This window comes from Serinus canaria, chromosome 2, assembly GCF_022539315.1.
Source record: "Serinus canaria isolate serCan28SL12 chromosome 2, serCan2020, whole genome shotgun sequence".
Lineage (NCBI taxonomy): Eukaryota > Metazoa > Chordata > Aves > Passeriformes > Fringillidae > Serinus > Serinus canaria.
In genome coordinates, this window is record NC_066315.1 from 138,363,221 (window position 1) to 138,379,857 (window position 16,637).

The 16,637-nt window shown below is 41.3% G+C and overlaps 1 protein-coding gene across 7 annotated transcripts in view; it reads right to left on the reverse strand.

Moving 5' to 3' along the window:
- The window catches only part of ENPP2 (ectonucleotide pyrophosphatase/phosphodiesterase 2), a 56,260-nt gene extending 40,135 nt beyond the window's left edge, over positions 1–16,125 (reverse strand). For 2 of the 7 annotated variants that reach the window (XM_050970642.1, XM_018913336.3), the window contains exons 1-8: positions 15,963–16,125; positions 15,422–15,524; positions 9,847–10,002; positions 7,741–7,866; positions 5,698–5,758; positions 4,331–4,428; positions 3,223–3,302; positions 1,862–1,981 (exon numbers count right to left, since the gene is read on the reverse strand). In XM_050970642.1, coding sequence (XP_050826599.1) covers positions 1,862–1,981; positions 3,223–3,302; positions 4,331–4,428; positions 5,698–5,758; positions 7,741–7,866; positions 9,847–10,002; positions 15,422–15,524; positions 15,963–16,013 — 795 coding nt within the window. In that variant the 5' untranslated portion in view covers positions 16,014–16,125. The other 5 variants (XM_050970645.1, XM_050970644.1, XM_009087797.4 and 2 more) reach the window with 3 other exon arrangements.
- Positions 16,126–16,637: the final 512 nt, after the last annotated feature.

The window sequence follows — 16,637 nt, forward strand, 5'->3', positions numbered from 1 at the left end:
GTATGGGGATTGAATTATAGTCCTTCCTCTGTGCATTTGCTTCCAATTTTCCAAAGACATGTCCAGTATATTACATGATTTGTGTGTTTCCTTTTTAACAATTCTTCAGAACAACTGGTTTATTTTATCATCCCTACTTGGGTATGCAACACCCCCCCAAACACACACCCCATCCTCTGAGGATTTCATCCAGCATAAGGTCACCCACTATTACATAACTTTCTTGAACTCTTCTCAGATGAAATTTTTCATCCAGAAAAATCTTTTATTCCCTCGTGTAGCATAGGTGTGGGAATTAACTATGTTCCCCACACAACACAGCAGGTGATGAAGTACTCATAGACTTATATCATACTTCTAAAATATCATATTTTAAAAGTAGACACATTTGTACAAGTCCCAACAATTAGTTCTCCACTAACTCCTACCTAACCATGATTAAGGTAAGAAGCAGAATTAAATTTGCAATGCATAATTAAATTCCAGCTGCTTAATGAGTTGTCACACAGCAGTTGAGTCACAGGATTATCTATGAGCTCAACTCCAGACTGGAGCAGGTTTTAACTGTGTGGCTCTGGCTGTAGCTGAGATAAAGAAGTTACCATACTGCTGCTCTTTCACTGCTCCTAGTTTTGATCCTGATTCCTTGCTTCCATCTGGAAAGGTAATAGCCATGTTCCTTACCCTGTCTTCCCCTCACCACCCATGCCAAAAGCTAACCCAGGTCATAGCAAGCTAAGGGAGTGAAGGGAGTGCCTACACTCACTGACAGATTTTACAACAGCACGAATGCCTCATTCTGGCTCAGCTACAGCCAGACACATCTGCCTGTCACAGGTCTGCCGGCAGCTCTAAATTGCCTTGTCTCACATTTGTTGCGCACTAAATGACTTCAGACAACACAGACACTTGCTAAGCCTACAACTGTCAGAGTAACTCCCTTTAGCTTCTTGGGATACGTCTGTCTTAAGAGATTTGGGGGATGATATGGATCAATTTAGCAAACAAATGACAGATTATGGTGCTCCCAAACCCCTTCCAATTTCCTCACCTCTACCATCTCACTCTTTTGTGAGGTTAATTCATCAGGGACTATTTAAACCATAGTTCCCTAAGCAATCAGTGCAATGAAATGTGCATGCACCTTGGCTTCCTGCACGTAAAACTTACTGGTTTTACTTTTGTTGTCAAAGAAAGCCACCACAGCATGCACCGATGGGGAAAGTGCAGCAGAAGCAAGGAAACTGTCTTTGCTGCAGTAACACAGAATAACTGGAAGGACTCCATCTCCTTGCTTAGAATAAGGGCTCAGACCTAGACAAACCAAGTCCAACACTAATCTAAGAGACTGGACCAGCCTCTGCTGCTGTGCTCAATGCAGAAATTAATTCTCAAGTTTCCACAGCATCTGGAACAGTGATTACTTCTGGACTTTAATAATAATTATGAAATTATGCCATGCTATGCTGACAAAATATTTACGCTAAAACTTCTCAAGAACATTACTAGGACAAAAACCTAAGAAACCCATAATGAAAAGGAAACATTATGCCATAGTAACAAAATCAGTGTTACATTGCTGCCTCAAGTGAGGGTTTTATCCTAGCTGTGTCTAATTTATACTTATCAGTGCAAGCACCTTTCATAGTCAATGGATTTATTATTCTAAAAAGCAAAAGCCAACTCAAAACATTACATTAAACTGATAGACGGAGGTCCAGCCCGGGGAGGAGGGGGTAGGGATTAGGTACAAATTGTTCACATATGGTTTCTTTAATTATTATTATTGGCAGTGTTCCAAAGCACAGGGGGAGGGGAGAAGAGGGAGGAAGAAAAAAGTAGGAGGGAATTTGAAACTTACTGGTTGACCTCCCCACCATCTGTGATTGAATTTCTCTCGCCCTCGAAGACTGAAGCTGGCATCAAACACTGGGTCATACATCGAATTGCCAACAATCCCATGTGATTCAGGATAGAGTCCCTTTGTGCAGAAGTAGATTAATTAGTAAAACCCTAATGCACACAAATGCAGTGCTTCCTAGCTATCTGAAAGTACCACTAAATTATTTTAAAATAAATATCTTTGTAACTACATATTAGAAAAGATTTTTACTTTCAGATAAGCACATGGAGCAATGAAAGCAGTAAGAGATTATTGAATTGTGTTAAAAAGAATAAAAATCTCCTGTTACTCAGTACTTTCAAGTTTTTCACGCTGTTTAAAAGTTAGTCTGAGGTCAAAGAAAAAGTATAAATGTATAAAAACAAGGTCTGTTTGTACTTTCAGTTCTTCTTTATGAATGCCCTTTCTGGACACAGTAATTTCATTCTCTGGTTGCAAGAGTAACACTTAGCATTTCCATTTTATACTATTTTTATCTTCATGATTGCTTCTGTTAGATAAATTATTTCCAAGAAAAAAAATGGAGGCAGGTCACTCAAAGCCATGGCTTTATACACAATTTGTTCTGCAGTAAAAGCAATTCAGAGAGAAGGAGAGAAGTGCAGAAATTTCTCTGGGCCCTCTCCCCTCCCAACCTATTCTTTCTCCATATGCTCCTGTCTCATCCATTTAAACATTTGTGCAGTGGCTGCACAAAAAAACAAAACAAAAACAAAAACAAAAACAAAAAAAAAAAAAAAAAAAAAAAAAAAAAAAAAAGGGGGGGGGGAATTGCAGCTGCAGGTGGAGAGTCCCTTATGGCAGCTTTGGGAGCACTACCAGTGTCACACAGGTGTGGGGACAGCCTGGCTGCCAGCCCTGCCACTGCAGCACAGCAATGGCTCCTCTCTCTGCAGGGCCAGACACACTCAGCAGCTGCACACTGCCCCACTGACTCCAGCTGCTCCAGCAGAGAAACAACTGCTGGTTGTATTCAGGGCAGCATTTCAGGGGTGGTTTTTTTCCCCTAGGAAAACTTTGACCTGTAATTATGCAGCAGTACAAATAACTGCAAGAGCAGGCATAAGAAAGCATAGCAAAGCTGTGACAGTGTATATGGTGAGATCCAATCCATTTCACCATTTCAAAATAAAAGAAAATACTTAGATACTGTTTCTTCAAATGAAGAAAGTACTTAACATAAATAAATACCAAAAAGGATGGACAATGAAACAGTTACACAAATATAGATTATTTTTTTTTAAACCTTGCTTCCCACAACACATTTCTACTCCAGTGCAACATTTTATCATGAAAAAAAATCCTTCCCAAGGACTTACAGTAGCGAGGGTGTACAAGTTGGGGAATGTTTTTGTAGGGTAAACAGGTCTCATATAAGGAGAATGTGTACCACAAGATCCTGAAAAATCAAATGCAAATGTGAGGAAGCAAAGCTCTTAGACATGGAAAACCAAACAAAAAGTAATTTCTGTGACTCAAAATGATGCAGAAACTAGTTAAATTTTAGCTAATTTAAATGAACTTTCTGCTGCTTAACAGCAATCAGCAGTAAGGGCAGTAGTAAATCTATTCATGCACTCTTTGTACTTCACAGCTGACAACTGTAATAATGCCTCCAGATGACTACAGAACCAGCTATATTCCCATAGACTGTTTTTGGGTTTTTTCCCTGAGCTAGTCTCCATCTGGAGTCATTGGAAGTGTCTTTTTAAGTAAAACAACTTGAGAAAACACAGGTTTATTTTAAGTAATAAATACACCAAATCTGCAGTTTCACACTGGGCTTTGTGGCCTCAGCCCGCCCCCCTATCACAGAATCATTTAGGTTGGAAAAGACTTTCAAGATCATCAAACCCAACCATAGTTGGCTACACAAATATGAGGGCCAGCACACACACAGGGGAAAAAACCCCAACACATTTCAAGGGTACAGGCACACACAAACTACCATGTAGTACAGAGAAGCTCAAATATTCAGTGCACCCAGTCCTCCATGAACCCAAGGGGACTCCCATTCCCAGGAGCGTGAGTGCAGGACATGTTTTCAGCCAGTTACCAGGCTGAAATAGAAATACAGCTTCTGCAGCCACTTACCCATACCTCTGACATTTCTGAACCAAGTGGAAATTTTTGTGGGCACCTACCAACTAGCCTGTAAGCATGCATGATATGTATCATGTACTAAAGATTAATTTCTTTGCTGACAAAGCCACATCAAGGTCACTGATTCTGAGCATCTCCCAAAGCAGCAGCTGTGTGCTGCATTATTCAGGGTGCTTTCAAGTCACCAGTTGATATCACCTAATTTAAAGGGGACTTCTGCCATTTCATCTCCATGCTGACCCTTCTGTTGCCCAACAAACAATGAAAGCAATTGGACTGCAGGAGACTGTCTTTCATTTATTGACAGAAAATACAGGTACTCACTCAGTTTTTCAATATTGGGCATGACTTTGTTCCCTTTCTTCATATATGATGCACGGAAACCATCAACAGAAAAGATGATCAAAGGAGGACGAACAAAGCTAAAGACAAAAGCAACAGGAATATAAAGCACCATTTCAAATATTTAGTTTTTTTTTAATTTCCACTTGCTCACTGAGCCTCTAGGAAATCCAGAAGTTCAGTTACTGCATAAACTATAGTCTTTTACATGGTCTTTACATAGTCTACATGGTCTTTTTAACAGACCATGAGAAACTGATAATCCTCACACTTAGTAACAGCCAGTGCTCACTCACAGTGAGTGAAAGGGCTGATATCCAATATAAAAGACATCTTCCCTGAGCTATAAAGATATAACCCATAAAGGAAAATGCTTATAGAAGGTGATGGAGACGGAAATGTACCATGCACAAGCACCCAGTCCAGCACACAATCTCTAGTTAAAAACCACGTGTCTTATGACCGTTGGTCTTTCTCAAACAGAAGTCCATGGGGCATTTGGAGCATGCTCTGTGAGGCACAGTTCATCCTAACATACTAAAGATGACAGTATTTCTTCTTACTTTATTACTTTTTGAATTTACTACTGCTACTGAAAGTCAAGTCCAAGCAGGCAGATACATGCCAAGGATGGACACACCTGGGCTTTTAATGTCATCTGCTGCAGGGGATAGCAGCTCTCACTGTCACCAGGAGAAGCACCTCCAAACTATCCTTCTAAGAGCACAGGCTGAGCTGCAACCCAACACAGCACCAGAGCAGATGCTTTCCTTTAGGGATAATAGTGAGAGAAATGGTTTCAAAAGTTACTTACTTTCTTTCTCCATGTTACTCATGTGCTCAAATTCCTCACTAAGTAAGTCTGTACCCCACTGCACTTTAGAAATCCTTTAATTTAAGGGCATAATGCTAAAAGTACAAAATTCCACTTAAAAAAACAAATGGCCTGAACTGTGTTCACGTATGGCTTAACCTGAATTTTACTGAAAGCAGAGCAACCTAGGCCTTTCCACTGACTTCAGAGGAGTCTGGCTACCTTCCCTATGCATGTAAGTGAAGCAGGCAAACCCGACAGCAGGTGATTGAAGACCAAGAATTCAACCCCAAATATCATCTACCACTACTCATCCAGCAGCACAAAGGCAAATGCATGACAATATTATGAGCCTAAATAAAGGCAAATGCATTACAATATTATGAGCCTAACTTTAGAAATGGTGAATCCCAGGAAAGCATCCAACTCACATGACAGAGCCAGTGCAGAAATGTGATGGGCAGAGGTCCAAGGCAGAGCTGGGGACCACTGGCTTTGCTACATTTGCCTTTCCAGATGCAAGCAAAACACTTACCCTGCTGGACATTCAGGAGCCTTTATCTCTTCACAGTCATCATCCACCCAGTGGGTTTCTCCTACCAGAAAAGTCACATTGGAGTTTCAAAAAACAAAAAATACAAAATCTGTGGATACAGCTACAGGTTTCACAAAAAATATACATAAAAAAATAAAGTCTAGTTCCAGTTAATGGACTGACTTGTCATACTTCCCATGAATAATGAGAATGTCTTTTCACAAAGCTGAACAAGTGATCTGGTTATATTCAATTCAACAAAAATACCCAAACTAACACTTCTACAAGCAGCTCTTAAAACTGGAGTTAAAAGTGTCCTTTTGACCGCAGGAGACAGTGGTAATGCTTTAGACGCAGTGGTCATCTATTTTAATTTTTTTTATTTTTGATCTGTCAAAAACAGGTAGTGCTGCTTCTGGCTGTGAATTCCCACCCTCCTACCATGAGTTCTGATGTCTCCATGAGCTGATTCAGCTGGCTAAAGGCACAAAACAAAATTCACTCTCAGGAAGAAAAACAACTCTAAATAGTTTCCAGCTGGCTTGGAGAGGTGATCAGCTCATGGATCAGGTGAGACTCAAGCTAAAAAAAGCTTTAAATACTCTTTCAGAGCTACATTAGTTAAAATTACTTTGTGTAATCAACTATTTTCTTAAGGTTTTCACTGCTGAATGCTGTCTATAGAGTGGCTCATGACTTGCATTTTTACAGATCAATTGAAAAAAAACCAAATTCTTAACTAACAACCCTACTTTCTGAACCTGGCACTATTAAAGGAACTGCAATTCAATTAAAAGAACAAAACAAAAAACATCATAGAAAAGACCTGCAGGAAATGTGTGCTGCAGCAATTCCAACTGACCATGAAAGGAGGTGAATGGACAATTTCCAAGGGGAAAAAACCCCAACACACTATCTTCAGATAGGCAAAGGCATGAATAAAAAGGAAACACTGCTCTCACACAAAGCTTAGTCATGTCAGAGTTCCACGATCATGAGATTGTTATTACCCAATTAAATGAAGATTATGTACATTAAAGCTAGAGACATAAGAATTCCTCTGTCTTGTGAGAGGAAGCTTGTGAGAGGAAGCTCAGGAAAAAGGAACTGGAAACCATACCAGTATTTAAGTGGTCTCAGCTTCTGGTTTCTTTGGGAAGGGGAAGGACAATCTACAGGGATTTGTTGAAAAATACACACTCCATTTGGATTCCCAACAGCAAAACCCAAGTAAACAAAAAGGCCCATTTTCAGTGTATGGATGGATCTGGACAATTACAATTTTGTGAACACTCGCATTTGTCCAAAATGGTGAAACAATTTCAAACTGTAACCCTTGCCCCTGCAAAGTTAATGAATGAAAAAACCTAAGAACTAGGTGAGATACAAAAGCAAAAACCTGTAGAGCTCATTACCAAGGACCAGAAGACCTGCTGTCAATGGCAGACACACTAGACAGGCATCCACACTCTTAAAGAGCAGAGCACTTGATGGCAATTAAGTCCTCACCCCCACCCACCCACCAAGCTGTGGGCTGTTCTCCAGCCACCGTGTGTCATGGTCATCTGAAACCCAGCAATAGCCCTTGCATTCTTGCAACTCCTCTTCCACAAGAAACAAAGCCTAGAGATATTAGGCCAAGTAGTTTGAGCAGGAGCTTTTGTGGTGGGGGTGGAGAGAGGTCTTTGGGACAGAGATAACATATCTAGGAATGCTCAGTTCCTTCTGGGATCATTAGATATCCCTGCACTCCCTGTGATGCAGAAAAACGCATCTGAGCACTTCAGAGCTTTGCTTTAAACTACTCTTCACCCACCTCGCCTCGTCTCTACCTACCATTACCTCTACAGGCAGAGAACATCCTTCAACCTATTATTTACCTCTGCCATCGCCCAGAAATTTACAAATGCAATTCCCCACTTCCCCCACCTCCTAAAAAAAAAAAAAAAATCAAAGCAAAACAAGGAGAGATCCTCTTTTGGATGAAATCTCTGCCTTCTGTTGGGTTTGGAAAGATAAGAGGTAGAAAGACCAAAGACCTACCTTTGCAAACGACTTGGTAATTAGTACAACAATCTCCTCTACTTAAGCAGTCTTCAGAGCAGTGGCAAGCATTGTCATCATTCCTGGTTTCTCCACAGCGATCTTTGGTACACTCCCAGCCCCGAGCTAAAATATTCAGTGTAAGCAAGAATGAGAGATTGCAATCAAAACAAAAAGTATTTATTCACGCTATAAGGAAAACACTCTAGTCGTTAAAGTAGGTATGTCAGAAACAAAAATGACCCTCATCCCCTGCAAGTGCAGGAGGGCTCCTCCACAAACACGAGTGTGAGTATTTCTGCTACCCTCAGGTGTTGTACTCCATTTGTACAATCTGAATGCCAAAAAAAACATAGAAGGGAAAAGATAAAAAAGGAGCTTCACGGATTAATGGTGGAACCTAAAGCACAAACTAAGAATTCCAGTGTTTCTTGGGTAATCTTGGCTTTTCCTCACAATTACTACAGTCCCCTGTTCAATCTGTAGAAAATAAGAAAGTAGAAAAGAGACTACATTAATGCAAAGTGATGCCTTACTCCTACCATCAGCTCCTCACCCAGAGGGCAGATCCAGCACCAACCTCAAAGATATGAAAAAGCAAGAGCTGTTCTTCAAGGTAAAGCATGGCATGGCTGCTGTGAGTGCCTCTTGCAAATGAATTTAAGATCTGGCCTGTCTAAATTAGGTACCCTGCTTTGGAACAGGGCCTATGGTTTTAAACATATGGTTTTCCACAATAAGGCCCACACAAGAAACTAGAAAAATCACTTTAGACAACATGCACCCCGTAAAAAACCACACATTAGAGCAATGTCTTTTATCCCCTTTTCTGCTTCATTTGGGGCTTTTTCCTATAGGTGTGTAATATTTACAGATCACACATGTGATAATTGCCTGAAAAAAAGGCTGTGGGAATATATGACAGCTAACACAACAGCCCCAGGGGCTATAAAGTTATCCTTATGCATATATGAACATGTGTCTGCTGTGGACAGGAGGGTGAGGAACTGAAATTTTGTCCTTTGGTAGCAGACATCATGCTGAAAGTCCTCAAAAAGTGCCTCTCATTCTGCAGCCATTTACAGCAGGGGCAGAATAGAGTCAGCCTAAAATTCAGAAATTTTTGGCCTGGAACCAAACTTGGTCTTCATAGTAGATTAGCTCACTCTTTCTTGGTACCAATCTATAAAAATTATATAATCATAAAGAGAACTGAGGAAGTCAGGACTTTCAAGCATGGCACATCCATGGGCACTGATATTTTTAATCATTACACTTTTTTTCTGGCTGCTTATTATAAAGCAAGAACAAGTTCAATAGCAAAAATAAAAGGCACCTGTGTCAACTCTGACCACTGTGTAAACACTGAAGGAGATGGGTACAACTAATAATTTAAATGCACTCTGCTAAGAAGTAAAATATAACTCGTGTCCCTCTTTGAAGTTTTCCTTACCCATGACTCATGGAAAAAAAAAAAAAGCCAAAACCAGAAAATGAACCTATTGCTATATTTCCATCCCCCAGGGTCCAACAAAGTGAAGTCAAATGTTTCTACCAGTGCAGTAATATGCATCCTAACACCTGGAAATCAGGGTCTGGGGCATGGGTAGCAAGACCTGGCTGTCCCCTGCTCCAAGAGGACCCGTCCCCCTTCAATGATCCCAGCTTCCAAGGCACGCTCTCAAGTGAGCTTGAATTGCTCCACTATTAATCAGCAGTTAGGATGAAAAAGGATGGCTGACACAAAATGACCAATGTCCAGTTTTTACCATGGCTTTTGATTGTAAACTAGAGATCAGATGTGTGCCTGAACACAGATTATTGCTTTTGATTTTGTGTCAGAAGATCTGCTTTTCAGTGTGGTATGAGGAGTACCCTTCTTTTTCTGCTCCCCGCAGTAAGGAGCAATAGGTGCACAGTTCTGCTGCCCCTTGCAAGGAAACCTGGGCTGCATTTTGGGCTGAGCTGAGCCTGCTTGGCCAAGGCAAGGTGAGGAAGAGATGCAGGTTATGCCAAGGAGTGCTGGTTTCTCAAGCAGGTCCTGACCACTGGCAGAACCCAGGTGTCAGCAGGGCCTGGCAGTGCAGGACAGGAGACCCATCATACCTGTCTTTAAGCACAGCTCATCAAAGTCGAAGCAGCAGCTGTTGTAGCTCTTGCACAAGTTGTCACAGCGGCAGCCAGGAGGCTCTGCCTCTTGAAGTTCAAAGCATCTGTTTTTGCAGGAGCCAGAGGTATTGATCCAGGGGGAATCTGACAGGACTGTGTGGAACAAGAAACAGGGTAACATCTGTCAGGCTGGCAAGCAATGGGACAGGCAGCTCAGCCCTGAGCCACTCGAATGAGCAAGATCTTGGATGCTTGCTCTGGGAAAGGGAAGGGAGCGCAGAAGAATTGCTCAAAGAAACCAAACAAAAAAAGAACAAATTCAAAAAAGTTGTTCTTTTGGGGAAAATAAAAGGAAGCAGCATGCTGTGATAACATCCTGCAAAGAAACAGCCCTGGCTTTACCTCTGTAACAATCAAGAGATCATTAGCAGAAAGGTATTGAAGTCTCCAAGGCCCCATTCCAGGAGCTGCAGCTATTCCACAGAAGCAGGCCTTTGTTTTCAGAAACCAAGTGACATTTTCATGGCTGGCTGGACAGTTTACATAGGAAAGGACTCCAATTAATCTACATGCAGACAGCAGGACTTGGTCTGCTAGACTGGAAGGTGTCAAATCAATGTGAAGCGTGAAAGAAAACTGCAAAATGCTCTATAAATTAATGGGGAAATAAACCAAGGCTTTTTTGATGGGCTTCTGCAAAGTACTAAATTATAAAAACTTTAAAAAATACAGAAGTATTTAAGAAATCAATAACTATTATGTATATAAGTAAATGGAGGGCTGCCTGTCTGCAGACCATGAATAATGTATTGGACTTCAATAATCTATTTATTAGTAAGGGCCCTTAATGTCACAGCCGATATATGTCTGCTCTTTTCCCAAAACTTACTACTTTATACACTTTATATATTTTAAAAGTTTTTCTTGTAGGGGAATCCTACATAACAGCTTATATGAAGCAGGAAAATTGTGTGCTGTTCTCTAGGGTCTATTGTATTTTATGAAATGAAGTAAGGAATATATGTTATCCTTTAAATATAGGGGTGTTAGAAGGAAAATTTCACAATGCCTTTTGTTCCTTGAGAGACCTATTAAAATTAAGTATTTGAAATTGTCTTGTGTTTTGTTTTCTTTTAGGCCATGGTTTGGTTTGGGTTTGGCAAACCTCACCACGATTAGCAGTACCAAATGCTTATGACTTTTATGCACTACTGCTCCATCACTTCCCTTGGAGTGGCACTGACTGGACACTAGCACAACCTGCTTCAGGGAGTAAACCTGTCAGAAAATCAGTGCTACAGCAAGATCATAGGTAAGAAGCCCAAATGTACCATGGTTGCAATTGTGGCTCATAGCAGCGTCCAGGCACATTCCTATAATTGCTAGAAAAGGTAGTAGCAGACAACTCCATCTTTTTGGGTTTGTGGGGTTTTATTTCAATCAGCAGCACTCAGGTGAGATACATCATACACACAGTGAAGTTTCACTCTATAGGTATGCACCCTGCAAGCATGCTCTTAGTGAGCCATTAGTGAGAATTGTTTCAAATCATGTTAACACTCAAATTTTCAGAGCTATGAAGCTGTGGTCCTTATTTTTGATGACAGCTCTTTCCTATCAAATGCTTCTGAAAATCTACTACCAAAAATATTTTCATGTTATTGAATCTCTTCCACTACTTTCTTTTTTGTAAAGTAGGTTATATCTAATCACAGATCCAGTAAGATGCAAATCAAAAGTATTAGAAACTTGAAGGTATTACATACCAGCATATAAACCTTTACCTGGACATTACCCTTTTCATTTCAAAGGGCTGAGAGGAAAACCTTTTCAGAAGGCCAAAAAAAAATCCAAAACCAACACATCAACATGTGTTTAGGAAAGAGAAGGTGTAAATCTGACTGCAGATTACGTAAGAGACAATTAACTGCGTTCTAGGAATGCCAACCTGTTGTAAAGAGCAGCTCATTTGTACCAGAAACCACCCACACAGAAGCTGTGCAATCTCAGAGCTTTAAGATTTTGAAGGGCTGGAGATCTAGATCTGTCAGAAGTACTTCTGTAACAACTGACCAGGTCTTGGGATATGGAAGTCTACATGGCTGTTCCAAATCCCTTCTAGCTCCATCTTCTATAACTGCAAGTAGGGTTTCCATTTCCTGTAAGAAAGGTTTAGCCTACCTACCTTGTCTAATTTTTTCACATCTCTTGACAACCACCTCATTAGTGATGTAGTGAATTATCCCAAATCACTCAGCAAATTCAAGTCACACGTCCTGAGTCAATGTAGGACACTTTCCATATGGCAGCACAAAAGAGAACTTGCTGAATTTCTCCAAATACATTAAGAGCACTCCTTTGTTTCTCATGCTTGACCTTGCCTTTGCAGCCAGACCATGATTTTCAGGTCGTGTACAATGCCATGGCACAGGTACTAGCACATGCAGAATAGTTTGAAAATATGTCATCAGGAGCTCTCTCCCTGGTGAGCACTTTCAAACTAACAGAAACCCCTGTATAGAACAAACTCAGGCAGTTTAAAATTATTTTCAAAATTCCTGCATTCCTCCACAGCTCCTGCAGTCTGATGGTACAGCAGGCATAGGGACCTCAGCCTGAAGATCCCTCCTTTAGTATTTCATACATAAAACTTTTCACACTGTTTTCTATCCATTCCTTTTATTGCCACTAAATTCAAAACAGCCATTTAATTGTCTTCTAGGTCATGGGTTAGAGAGCAAAGCTAAACAGGGCAATAGTGCCTTTGTGATTAGGTTCAAGGAAGCTGTTCCATTTCCATTTTAAAGGTGTTATATTTATCTTAGAAAGTGCCATATCGAACTATTTCTTTTGATTCTGTCTGATTAAAAGGTTTAAAAAAAATGAAATCAATTTATTTGCAGTAGTGTTTAAAACAGGATTATACAATATAAACATGCTAAGAGAGTCATTATAAAAAGGACACTACCTAGTAAAAATTTGCCATTTTGGATCCCATATGGAACAACCAAATACTTAAACAAAACATCTGGAGTGCTTGTTCTGCTAGATGTTACTCCTATTATGAACTTACTTTTCATCTTTGCAATGAGTTAAATCCAAATGGAAAGTCAGGTAAGAGAAAAAATACAAGTGTTTCAACAGAAGAAAAGCATTACTCCATTTTTAATTGCATGCTTAAAACTACAGTGAGAAGAGAGAAAAACAAGTATTTTTGCTTCCAAAGCATTAAGTTATCCTACTGTGATCAAGAACCATGCTTCAAAGATTACTAAGGCCATTTTCCGTGAAAGAGCTTTAAAAGATGGCTAAGAAAATTCATAAAGCAACTTACAAAGTTCATAAAGAAACTTACAAAGGCAAAGTTAAGGAAAAATGTGAGCTTTGGTTCTCTATTGTATCTTAAAATTTTGAGTAAAAAATTTATTTCAATTAAATTATTTGTTGGGTACAAATATTAAACATCTTAACTGCGTAAAGACATGCGTCTGTACACTGTTAAAAGAGAAAAAGAAGGGGTGTTTTAGCCACCGTGGTGGTACTTTGGAGGGCATTTGCAAGGGACTAGGAAAAATACATTATGTTTTTGGCTCACAGCAGAGTTCCATGCTAGATGAAAACAAAAATTTGCTTACAATCATGGCATACTTCTGGAGAAATAACAAACTGGTTTCTACAATAATGCTTGGTAAAGAAAGTGTTTGCCAACATAAAATAATTCTCAATGTCAAGACACTTGGGAGCAAATAAACTAAAGAAGAGTGAAGTTGAAAAAGAGTTTATACTAAGTTTATTTCTGGATATTTCATTGGACTTCTCTTCTAATGAAGTATAATTGGAAAGTCATGCAGTTAAGAGTGACTAAGGTTCTTTGATCACAGTGCTTTCAGTTTGCTAAAACCCCGTACATCTCCAGTGTAACTTTTTATTGTCTATACTTTACTGTGACAATATACCTTTATGTTTTGCTATAATTTTTTTTTCTCCTGCAATAAAAGTAACCCAGCTACATAAACACAGAATGGACAAAATCCTCCATTATTTTGTCTCTCATTATTGCACCCTTGACTGGACTACTTCAATGCCAGGTGCTGGGTCAGTCCCACCTGTAAACAAATTTTCAATATATTTCCAAAATACCCCACCTCCCGCCCTTTTCAAGAGATCCTATGTTTCTTCCTACTCTTTTAGAATGCTGAGCTAACCCTCCTGCTATTGGAAGGAGCACACAGCTACTGTTCCCAGCCCTGGAGGTGTTGAACAGTGCTGGCTGGCTCAGCAGAGTTGGTACTGATCAGCTGCCATGAGACCCCAATATCAGACCTCTGGGTCTTTAGGAAAAACCAGCTGAGCCCTACCCTGGACAGTCACCAGTGAAAGCAAAGCAACTGCCATTCAGGTGTTGAACATTTGAAATGCAAATCCTTCCCATCCCTATTACAGACACTACACATCGGTTCTACAGTTAACATCCTAGAAGATTTTTAGAAATTATTTTTCAAACCACTTTTCTTTTACTGCTAAAAAGATCAATAGCAACAGCCACTATCTTCTTGATTACCTAAAATGTCTCTACTCAGTGACCAGCAGCCCCGATATTGGCTGTGATTAGACACCAATTCCTCAAAGAGGGAGGACAGGACAACACAGATACATTACCAGGAACAGAAGAAACTCTGGCCATGGCAAACCATTTTATAGTTAAACTTCACAGCCTATCATTACAGACAGGCACGGCAAATGAAACCCTTTCACTTTAGTTACGTTTACCAGCTCTAAGTCAATGACCGCGAGTTTCCTTTCTCCTGCCAAAGGAGCAGAGACACAAATCAAGGCTGCTTTTTCTTGAATAAAAAAAGACTAGTTGTCTGGTTTACACATTTTTCCATTTGGACTATGCTCGAGCTCACAGAACCCTGTGCTGCCCCACAACACAAATAACAGTTCATCCTGCGGCATGTTCTTGCTGTCTTCCGAAGAATAAAAGTAGCAGGCGTAAGAAAAGCAGAGGACTCGGTGACAGCACATCTGCACGAACACCTGCTCTCCTCTCCCAGCCCTCTCCGCCGTCAGATGTCTGCCGTCTACTGTTCACAAACCAGCATGACCTCAGGAGCCACAGAAATCCCAAAAGCTTTTCTCACCAGTGCCTCTTGAAAGCATTAATCAAGTTTCTAGAAACCGCTTCAATGCTACCAAAATAAATCCACCACCCTTAAAGCCATCAGGGAGTTTCTCTTAGCGCTAGAAGGAAGCCATGCAGAGTACAAAACACAGCAAACACTTCAGGAGCTGAGGAGACCAGTCTCTGTGAGACTGACAGTGCTCAGTCCTAAAATAAGCTAAATTTTCCATAGTCACATGCACACAGAGCAAAAGTTTAAGTAAATAGGAGACCTATAGGTGAGTCCCAAAGGTCAACTGACTTGGGCTCAGTGAGTTATTTATTCTTCTCTATATCCTAGAGGGAAAAGGAACAAGCAAACTACTGTTACAGAGTATGAATGGTTTCTAACCGCAGTCTATAACATAAGGGTATACGGTGATGTACAATTTATGTCTGTTACTGTACCTGAGACCGGGCCCTCATCCCATTCTTCAGATCTCCTAAATCGATTTGTTGTAAATCCCATGCAGACATTTACTCCAAAGGCAAAAGCAAATAAGGATATAACCTGCAAAAGTAAAACAGCAAAGTAAGCAAACTGTGCAAGAAGCAGGACTTTTGCACTAAGAGCATTATGCATAAAGGGCAGAGATGGTCCTCAGTACATTGGAGCTCCCTAGCACTGCAGTTCCCATCACTGGAGCAGCAGCTGACAGCGTCACCGTTGGAGAGTAACACAAACCAGAAGGGGTTTATGAATAAAACATCTCTTTCTGGAGCTGAAACGCTCCTTTTTGTAGGAACTTATTCAGGAGAGACGGGCTACTCCTCCTCTAAAAGCAAACACACTCCTCTCCTCTCCTACCTGGTGCGAGTGGACGCAGCCCTGCTTAGCCATACCAGGGAATTCTTGAAAAGCCTGCGCCGCACTGTCGCCTTTTTTTATAGTGAGCGCAGAGCTCTGTTTGCTCGGGGAGTTGAGGCTATTAGCTACGAGTAATCCCACCTGGTGAGGTTGACAGGCTCGTGTGATTTGTCCAGGGGGTGATTTCATCATGTTTCACTCACAAATCGCAGCTCCGAGTGCAAGAAGCTCCAGGCATCATCGCTCGCTGCGCCCTCCCCCCAAACGCACACCCGCGCGCTTTTATGTGGTTTCCTCTGGCAGAGCAGGGCTCGCTTGTGCCGCTGCGGCCAAGAGCTGTTCCTGCTCGTTTTATTCTCCTCACAAAAGTAACATGCTTAAAAGAGAAACCAAATGCGGCTCCATCTGGCTCAGAGAAGAAGAGGGGGGAAGTTCGCTGGGGGCTGCGCATTTGCGGGGGGCAGATCTCCCGCTGCCCCCCGCAAAAGTGGCCCGGCCGGTGTCAGGTGTGGCAGCCGAGGGGCTCGACCCGGGGTGCGCCCGCCGCCGCTGCCCTCGCACGGCCGGGCGGGTTTGGGGAGCGCCCGGCTCGTTCTCCACGGGTGCTCCCCAAGTTCCGCACTGGGCTGCGGAGCAGAGGCCTCTCCAAACTGGAGACACCTTCAGAGCTGGGGGCAGGGGGGCACTTTTCAACCGTGTTCTCCCGTGCTGCTGTGGCAGGGCAAGGCTCGTATCGATGGAAACACAAGCAGTTTTATCTGAATAGCTGGAAACCCCAGACTTCCAGAAAGGAAGGGAAGTGACACGTTCCCTCTG